Genomic DNA, 10,304 nt, shown 5'->3' with positions numbered 1-10,304 from the left:
AGTGATTTAACGTAGATGCATTCATCTATGAATTGAGACCATTTTCCCCATTTCTACAAATCTGAAGTATGAATCCTATGGCATACTTCAACTTTTAAGATGGCACTATATGCAATAAAAAAAACCTGGGACTGCATGAAGATGTTATGGGTTTGTGTAGGGCATGATACACACAGGTTTGAATGTGTGTGTGTGTGTAAGGGAGGCTCAAGTGCAAATGCACATTTGGAGGGGAGGAGAGAGCTGATGTTGGATGTATCTCCTCTATTGCTCTCCCATTATTTTGAGAGGCTGTCTCACTGAACCTGGAGCAATTAATTGGCTAGACTGGCTGGCAGGCAAGTTCCGGGGACCTGCCTGTCTGCACCCGGACCGCCACGCCTAGCTGCAGGATGAGAGGCACGCTGCTCAACCTGGTTTCTAGGCAGGTATCAGAGTCAGGACTCGGGTTCCTCATGTCTGGGCAGCAGACCTCAGTCCACTAGTTTACAATCATTACTAGCCAGAAGGTTTTCAAATATAAAGATTTTTTTTTGTTTGTTTTACTTTTCCTAAATCCTGTCAGAAGCCAATGTCATTGACCTACTCGATAACTTTGTAGAAAGAACATGAAAGCATAGCAGACTCACCGTCTAGCCTAGTATTTACACAGTTAAGAATTTATTTATTGAGTGGATAAACTAGAAACATGTATTTAGGGGAATGGGTTGAGATAACACTGTTACTTAAGAAGCACATTTAAACACTGGTGTAAATAAAACATTTTGGGTGTTACAATTATTTACTAAAAGGAGAAGACACTGTCCTTATCTATGTCTAGATACACAATAAAGCGACAGGGGAAACACTTGTGATCGACTCTAGAAAGAACTGGCAAGTTATTTGTTGCTACTGAAAGTTTGGCCATGTACTGAAACTAAGAAAAACTAGGAAGCAACTGCATAAAATCCTTCCAAGATTTAGAGTCAGGAGAAAATAGAAAGAATAAATTCCCCGTCTTTTCTGACACAAACTTCTAATTATAAAAGGTGAATTCACAACAAATAGTCCTATTTTTAAACAGGTATTCAAAGGTGCAGATTTTGGAATTATTTACTGTGTGTGTGTGTCTGTGTGTCTCTGTGTGCAGAGTGCCACAATGTACATGTGGAGCCTGGAGAACACTGTGTGGAGTTGCTTCTCTCCTTCACATTCAGGTTACCAGGCTTGGGCAGCACATGGTTTACCTGCTGATCCATCCCTCTAGGCCCCAACTGTTTTCAATAGACACAGAAATAAATCAAAGGACACCCAAAAGGAAGATTAATTTAAATTCGGAAAATTCGACTTTTATTTACTGCTTTACATATTTGGCCTACAGAAAGTATTTTAAACAAAAGATAACATTTTATATTCATGTTCATAAACAATGTAAGATGGCCTCTGAAGACCTCGTTCAAGTCGGGAGATTACATGACTATGACATACAGGAAGTTCAAGGAAATGAAGTGGAAAAAGATACAAAAAAAGTTAATATAAAGACAAGCCCCCTTAGACACAGACTAGCACAGGAAGGAGACATATTTAGCCAGGTTTTGTTCCGTGGAGCTGACACTGTGTCTGAATGGGGTCTGGTGGACTCAATGTACTTAAGGACTGGATTAACTTCAGTCAGCCAGAAGCCTGTTTTAGTATTTAGCTTAAGCTGAATAAAGTTTTTTTTAAGTGTTTGTCTGCGAACGTGTGTAGAACAGAGGACACAGCTCAGGACTTCATCTTCTCCTTCCGTGCTGGGTGTTGACCACAGGTAGTCAGGTTTGGCCTTTGCCCACTGAGCCATCTCCCTGGCCCCAGATTGAAAGTCCGAGCAATAAAAAAAAACCTGAGTGTTAAAGTTCGTCTTCTGATTCTTGGTCACTAGTTTTCTGAGGCTGTCTCTTGATGTTGATTATTAAATCGATGGTTAATATTTTCATCAAACACTGAAGAACTGAAGTCAGTAATTGGTACTTACCAGCTACTGACTCGAAGCCTGACTGACCACTTACCATAGGTTGACTGGTTTGCAGTGCATGGAGGGACTGCATGTATATGTGTGGGAAACTGTCCTTTCCCCTCTTAGCCTTATAAAGGATTTTAGGGATGCCTAAAAGAGCGTCTGCTATCAACATGCTGATGGCGGATTCATCTGACTGTCGGCACTGTTTGGCATAGCTGAGGAGGTAGTAATGCATCAAAATCTCAAAATTTCCACCCACTGGCAGAACACAGCCTGCTGGGACAGATGATGAACACAGATCCTGGGAAGTACAGGTGTCTAGTGACTTGTTTATCACTGGCGACGTGTACCCCTTTCTGGGATTATCTGTGACCTGTAAAGGCTCGAGAGAAATTTCTGCTCTAGTGTCTTCTGCTGTAGGATTTCCAGTGGAATTATTCTCAATTAACAGTTCACGGTTATCAATTATCTCGATTTTTTCTGGAGACAGACACTTCAGTATTTCATCTCTTTGGGATGGATCTACTGGTGTCTCCTTGTGTGGTGACCATGGCTTACCTCTTATAAATTCTGTTGAAGCCCCCAAACCTGAATATACTTCTAAATGTGTTTGAGTTTCCAGTTTACTTTTGTTCTTTGCTACTATGTCCTGATACGTGTCAGTTTCTGGTAAGTGATTATTCTCTCTGCTATCATCATAAGCAAGAGGACTGGGGTTACACTGCTCTTTGGTTTCTATGACGTAATTTAGATCAAGGCCAGTAAACAGCTGCCGAAGCATCCTAAATGCTCCATGAAAAGCTCTCTCATGCTGTTGAACAAGACCCAGAACCGGTCCACAAAGGACCATACAGTGAGGTATAAACGCACACGTGCTAATCAAGCCAAGATGAACATACCTTTTGGATCTAAGGATGAGGGGTTTGCAAAACTTCACCAGAGTACTATCAGAAATTTCACACCGTGAAGCCACCTTTGGTAGGACACAAGGAGAAAGACCAGTGATCCTCTGGACAAGGAAAACTTCTTCAGATGATAAACACTCCACCACTGATATGCTATTTAGTCTTGCACAGTAAATAACTAGGTCTGGTTGCTTTACGCTGGACAGGAGCAGTTTCACGTTCTGACTGCGCAAGTGGTCCATTACTGTTTTTGTCCTGTCCAAGATCCAACACTGAGATGCTTGAAACTGTGTTTCTGAATTGAGAACAAACTCGGAGCCAGACGATGCAAACAGAGGCTGGAGGATTTCCGTTACTATCACCATCTTAATGGCACCATCTGCTGGGCAGTACACAGAAAAGTCTCTGGGAAGCACAAGGCCATCCACGATTCTAGAATCTGAAACAGGAAGGCCTGTCACGCCCACATTCAACTCTACAAAACAGTTGTCCAACAACTCAAATACTTCAACCCCACTTTCACAAGCCATACACTTGAAAATGTAGTCACACATCAACTGTGAAACGAATCTGTTATTGTTTCTTCCCACTCGTCCACAAAAGTATGCGTCCAGGAGCAACTCCAAGGAGTGCCTGCACAGTGTTCTTCCTTCAGCAGATGAAGAAAAGACCGACAGGTAGTGCCTGCTTAAATATTGGTCTACAATACAACCTAGCGTTTGTGTCTGAAACGTCAGCAGAGCCTGGGAAATAGATTTCCACTGACAACAGTTTTTCCAGTGCCTTACGTGACTCTGAATACTTTTAGAAGTGAATGAGTCTTTTTCTTTTCCTCCGACTGCACGAAGTCCTCTGAGTAAATGGCAAAGAAAAATAAGAAATGTTTTAGCACCATCTCCTGTTTTTTTAAGGTGACTGGAAACACACGCCACTATCATCCTGTATAGGAAGGGAAAAAAAAATAACTCAGATTTTCCGTGTTGGTGCCAAGTTAAACCCGTATTTTCACAGCTACAGACATACAGCCTTAGCTTTGCCTTTTCTTTATTTTAACTACTTTATTCTAAGATCTCAGGGATGGGAAAAGAGTGAGAAGTGTTTTAGGTAGGTGATGAGGTTTGGGGCCCAGGACTAGTAGTTTGGGCAGCGCTCTGACCCGACGTCTACACTGGTTTTATCCAGGTCCGCGGCCTCAGGACCAGATGGGAGGTGGAGGTGGAGGGAGATGCGCGCCTAGCGGCCTGCAGCCGAAGCGAGGTACCTGGCTAAGGGATGCTCTAAGTGCAGCGCCTCCAGGAGGCAGCCTCCATCCCTGCTAAGCAGCACCTCGCCGGTGGGCTTCGTACACAACACCAGGCCGCCCTCGGGCCCTACGCAGCGGTTCGCGATGGTTTCCAGCACCTCAGCCACCCGCAGCGCCGCCGTCACGGACCCCTGGAACGCCATGGATCCGGAACCGTGCGAAACGCTTTTCGTTAGGAGGTCGGGACCGTAGGAGGGCGGAAACGGAAGAGGCGGGGAGAAAGGCGGAAGTGCAGTAGCACGACGTGCCCACGCGCTTCGCTGGGCGGAAGAACCCAATGCCCTGCGGTGGGGTGGAGCCCGCCAGCCGTGGGCGGAGACTCGGGTGGTCCTGGGGTGTCCCTACCTTCCTGGCTCACGCTCGCAGGCGTCCCTGGCCACTGCACCTCTAGGTCAATGCATCGAAGGGCTCGGGTGAAAGGCCGTGGGTACCGCCCCCATCTCGGGCTTACTTCTCTAGTGCCCCTGCTGTATCCTTTGCTCTCCTTGCTTCACGCAAATTGTTTTAGGATGCAGGACAGACACCGAGGGCTTGGACATCGCCATTTCCAGGCTTGTGTCTGCATTCAGGTATGGAAGAAACCCCACCTAGTTTAACCACTTTAGCAGAAGTAGATGTTTGCCCTTTATTCACATTGATGACCAATCGTACGATTCCACACATTAACCTCGTGTACTGCATGCAATCCCAAAGCAGAAATGTTCCGTGTATTAAAAGAGGCTTCAGGGAGAGCGTGAGCGCTGGATTCATAGCTAAGGTGCTTCTTTCAGTCATCCGTTACTTTCAGGGACCGTCTGTGATTACCTACCTGCTTTCCTCATCTTAAAAAACACAAATTGGAGTAACATACCCCCAACCTTATAAAGTTCCGAGGTGGATACGCTAGAAAGTATTTTGTACCATATCTAACCCGAAGTACAGGCAAGTATTTGTCATGTACTCATAAAATTCTTACGGTGGATCATCACTCCTGGGATGTTATACCCACAAGAAGTGAATGCAGAACGAACCTGTCACTGTTAGCAGGAAAGTGATCTTCAATGACGTTTAACACTGACAGCAGTTTCCTTACTCCGCATGGCCATTATTTCTAGAAGTAGCACGTGGATTCTGGGGGGCAAGTTAGAACGGTGGAAAAGGGAAGACAAAATCAAGAGTACAACTTGCTGGAGCTTATCTGAGGTGTACTCAATAACTCAGCATGGGCTCCTCAGTAATACATGACTGGAGGGGGAAACAGCATTTCAGTGTTTAAAGATACTGCTTTTTTTTTTCTTTCCTGGTTGCATTCATCACTGGGCATTACCTTTAGACTGAAAGAGTGGGTTATTTCAAACATTTAAACAGTACAGTCAAAGTTCTACTTAAGAGCACTGTGGAGTCATGATTCAAAAGGCTTCTACCTGAAAAAGAAAGACTGCCTTTATGCTTACTGTGTAGTTTTTGGGGTCATTTAGATATGCTGAGCCTCATTTTTAATGTAGGAAATATGTATAATTTCCACTTATTTTTAAAAAAGAATATAAAGAACCAAGTAAAACATACATTAGAGATTCTGTCAAGTCCGCCCACCCATCCCTCCCTCCCTCCCTCCCTCTCCCCCTCCCCCCCTCTCTCACACACACACACACACACACACACACACACAAAAATAAATAAGAGGATTTAGTACATTATGCATTAATACATTATATCAAGAGTCACTGGATCACAGATTGCTCTTTTAAAAAAGTTTATTTAGAATACCTACTCGTAGAAGTTAACATAATTTTACAGATCATTAGAAAAATTCTTTTCTCCCTGCAAACATAATAGGTTAGGAATAATAGATTAGAAATGTATACATTACAAAACCGCCTGTGACTATCTATACATTTACTATGCACCTTAAGAGAATTCAACAGTGTGCTATATTTACACTGCAGGTGACAACACACTTATACCTAGCATACAAAACTGACCAGTGCTAGTGCTTGACTTTATAAGCCCATTAACTGAAGTATTTAAAATTAAATGTATATTTTACATGCCAAAAGTGGAAATAAACTCAACTGAGGTTCTGTGGCTCATCATTGAAATGGTTCATGGCATTTTTTTCAAATAAAGAATTTCAATATTATGATATTAAAATAATTTTTATGATAAATAAAGAGGCTGATTTTTCTAAATACTTCATAAAGTATAGTCACATTCATTTTTGTCAAGGTTTTCCTGTGGCTCTCGCTAAATATGCTAATCTTATTAGTAAGACACTGGTCCTGTACAATGTTAACAGTCCATCTTCAATTAAAAACTGTAACAAAATCGTACTTTAAATGTAACAAAAACTGGATATACTAAACCCACACGATACATAACAAAATGAAACCAAATTATGCAGTGGTGGCAGGTTGTACATTTTAAAGAATCTCTTTTTATATTTATTCAAATAAGAAAGAAGTTGAAATGTAAACATATTGAATTATGAAAGGTTCCTCTCACTAGGTCAAATTGGAAAATTTGATATAAACATGAACATTTCTTTATTTATATTTAACATAATTCAAAATAGTCTACATTCTCCCGTATGGCTCATCTTTGCCATCATACCTGTAATAAGACAAAAAACAAAAACAAAAACAAACTATTTACTGTTGACTAGAAATGCTAAACACTCAAAAAAGATGAAGTTTTATACATTTGTTTTTTAAAATTTTGATGAAGATATTCTTCAAAAAGTTAAAACTGCCTTCCACAAAATTCTGTGAATATGGCACAAGATGACACCCAAAACAGTGTGAATTCCATCAAAAAGGCACTGTTTACAATACTCAGAACGATCTGACAAGTGTACTTCATTGATGTCTGAGTATGAATATATTTGAAATAGTTATCTACACAAACCCTTATAAAAGTACAGCAGCACTGCTTATTCTTCAGCTATATAAAAGGAAATAAAGTGACACAGACAAATGACCCTTTTATGACAAATAAGCTAGAAACACATTATGGTTCTGTAACAAAAAAAATAACAAAAATCTTTCCTTAAAGGCACAAAAGCATGAAATATTAAATGAGGATTGTATCTCACAAGGCCAACTTTTCAATGGAATGCAGCTGTCAACTGAGCTGTGACAAAGATTACCAATGCCCCTTTCTAAGTCATACTAAAAAACAGTAGTGATAGGAGTTACAAGTTAAATATCTATTGCTGTACCACATGTGTCAATAATTGTGATTATCTAAATTTTTATGTGAGAAAATGAAGTTTTAGATATATGAAAGAAAAACTGGTCATAGTCACAAACCCTAGAAACCACAATGAATTTTCAGCAAGTTTGGAACAGTGAGTCACACACACATTATGACTCCATTTATGAAGAAAGTTAACCTTTAGATCAGATTGTTCGAGGTCAGTCACACACTGGCTAAACTAAAGTTCAACTATATGTTGTTTAAAGGACTTACATATGAATCCACCAATTCCTGAGTTTTGTGTTCAGTTCACAGAAAGAAACTCATACAACTAAAAGCATCAGAGAAGCATTTGATTGAACATTAGCTTTTAGTGTATAAGAAACAGTCACCCTGTTCATTAGTTTCTGACTCCTTAGGTAAGGATCCATTAACATAAGCTCTAAAGTGAAATTAAAAAAACAGAAACAATTAACCTTTCCAGTCTTGGATATCAATACAAATAAAGCACTGTTCAGATCACAAACAACACAAAGGATTAAGAAAAAGCCCTAAGGCACCAACAATTTAACATTTCAGGGTTTAACAATGAAACGACTTTTAGTGATCAACCAATCAAGTTATATATAATATAAATTAATAGTAATTTAAAATCATATAAAGATCAAGTTGTACAATATTTACAAAATATCACATCAATGAATAGGCAGTTGAGCATAATATTGGTAGTAGAATATGAATACAAACAATATATTGACAAATATGAAATATAACCCAAAACTCCATAATGAAATACTGGATACAGGTACATCTTGCTTATGCTGTTAAAAGTTTAAAATATTTTCATATGAAATACAGCACTGTTTTGCTAACATCACATTGGACATGGCTTTTCATAGGAACCTAAGGATACTTATAGTCGTTAGAAAGAAGAGGCTTTCAGGTTTAGCAATGTAGCTGTCATCTCGCAGCACAGGGCTGCCTAGCTAGCCGTACTTGTACCTCAGTCTCTTCTGAGTCGAAGGCAGATGTAGCCAGACCAACAGCTCTCTCTTAGTTGCCACTCTAATAACTCTTCTAAAACCTGTATTTTGAAGAATCTACATTTTATGACATTTCAAAACCTTTTAAAGAAGTGTTTTTGACAATAATAAATAGTTATGCAAAAACACAATACTAAACTGAGTAAATAGGCAAAACCTCTTAGGAACAAACTTTGCCTGAGCGGGAACAGAAAGACTCGTACAGAACTGTGGCTTGCCACAGGACGATGGAAGGAGATGATAAACTTCACAACTCGATATTCTCCAATGCTCAACTTATTGCACATTTAAGCAAATTGATTTTAATGTCTTAGAATAAAGGCCACTGCAGTCTTTTCTTACCACCTGTTTTGACTTTTGAAGTAAGATATTACACGTTTCTCTTCTATTTATTCCTTGAACACTCCTGTGTCTAAATGAAAGCTAAAAAGTTTTTCATAAAGAAAACATCAAATCTTCAGGATTTCACATAACCTATATAAACACCACTGACCATTCCTTTTTCACCAAGTGCTTAAGGTGGAATTGTAACATATAGATCCATGTAGCTGCTTACCAGTCTTTAATAGTGAGATATATATGTATATATATAACTATGTATTCACCTATATCTGTAACATTAAATGCTAGGGGTTAGAAAATCTTGTGTAAACTCTTAAAAATTTTCTACTTGTCCCTTACAATATATTAATTCTGATCACCCACATATTTTTCTTGGTGTATCTAAGAAGACAAACTGAGCTAGATAACTTGGAGATGGTTTTAACCGTATAATGTATTGAATTACTCATAATATGTCTATTATCTATCATTTTCCCACTGTAATTCCCTAGTGAAAGCTATATGCCGACCTTCTGAAGACAATAGTTGACCACAGCTGTATGTATAGGAGTGACGGCATCTTTGTTATGAACACTGTTATCAGAACACGTCTCGGCACACTGCAGAACACAGGAACCGCTGTCAGGGAGAGCTCTTGGATAGTAAACACATGTGGGTTTACTATACTCGCATGGAGGCACAGTCTCATCAAAGTGTTCTGGCACTTAACACACAGCCGACTGTAATAACCAAACACAGTAGCTCTTGTTTCAGGCTAAGGATAAAAGATGTGAAAAGTAGGCAGACATTTCTACATTTATCTCCTAGTTTTGTTTGATTCAGAAGTATTGTGATGCTTTAATAAAGAGCAAACCAATTTGAACATTGGTCCCAGGTCACATCTAATCTTTCTAGTTCATTGACTCAACTGTTGAGAACTTCTACTTAAATATAAAGTTTATTAAGACTTGAAGCAAAATCAGAAGGAAAATGACGAAGTAGTCTTTCTGTTGCAGAAAATAGTCTGTGGCAGGTGTACTTGAAAGTAAATGATTTCGAAGAGCCATAATATTTCTGCAAAATAAGCAACAGCACATTTTATAATTCTTTTTAGAAATGTTATCATAAAACCTCATTATTGTAATTTGTTATTTTACTGTCACAAGGTGTCTAAGTACATTACCTAAAGTAACTAGCTCAATTAATGACTGCCCTGAGACTGAGATCGCCAGGATTCAGGCTAGAAAGCTTTAAGTACATAGAATCAAGCATATTACTTTATGATACCATATCAAACACAGTCATCAGAGTTTAATGAAAGAGTTCTTCTATTTTTAATATAATATGTATTGCATAAATGTGACTTTATATAACATAAATTATATAAATATAATAATATATAATAAAATACAATACAATGTTATCTCTTCTATTAAGAGAGTGGTTTTAAGAAGAGCATTTGTTCTTTAGTTGTCTGAGTTTCTTTTATCTTTAATTGTGAGACAAGAGAGGAGTAAAAATTTCAAATTCTTCAGGAAAAAAATAATGGAACAGATTTTTTTTAACACTGTCAAACTGAA

At 39.1% G+C, this 10,304-nt stretch overlaps 2 protein-coding genes across 5 annotated transcripts in view; both read right to left on the bottom strand.

The window, feature by feature from the left end:
• Positions 1–1,302: 1,302 nt before the first annotated feature.
• Positions 1,303–4,356, bottom strand: Bbs10 (Bardet-Biedl syndrome 10). The gene is made up of 2 exons (XM_028759076.1): positions 4,145–4,356; positions 1,303–3,822 (listed from the first exon to the last, which is right to left on the bottom strand). The coding sequence occupies exons 1-2, from the start codon at positions 4,327–4,329 to the stop codon at positions 1,869–1,871; spliced, it is 2,139 nt and encodes a 712-aa protein (XP_028614909.1). The 5' UTR covers positions 4,330–4,356; the 3' UTR covers positions 1,303–1,868.
• A 1,545-nt stretch (positions 4,357–5,901) lies between these two features.
• Positions 5,902–10,304, bottom strand: part of Osbpl8 (oxysterol binding protein like 8) — a 134,906-nt gene continuing 130,503 nt past the window's right edge. For all 4 annotated transcript variants that reach the window (XM_028759031.1, XM_028759032.1, XM_028759033.1 and 1 more), the window contains one exon: positions 5,902–9,798. In XM_028759031.1, the coding sequence (XP_028614864.1) occupies positions 9,666–9,798 (133 nt within the window). In that variant the 3' untranslated portion in view covers positions 5,902–9,665. The remainder of the gene's footprint in view (positions 9,799–10,304) is intronic.

This window comes from Grammomys surdaster, unplaced genomic scaffold (genome assembly GCF_004785775.1).
Source record: "Grammomys surdaster isolate TR1022 unplaced genomic scaffold, NIH_TR_1.0 126271, whole genome shotgun sequence".
Classification (NCBI taxonomy): domain Eukaryota; kingdom Metazoa; phylum Chordata; class Mammalia; order Rodentia; family Muridae; genus Grammomys; species Grammomys surdaster.
The sequence above is the reverse complement of the archived record's forward strand: the minus strand, read 5'-3'. Positions and strand labels throughout refer to the sequence as shown.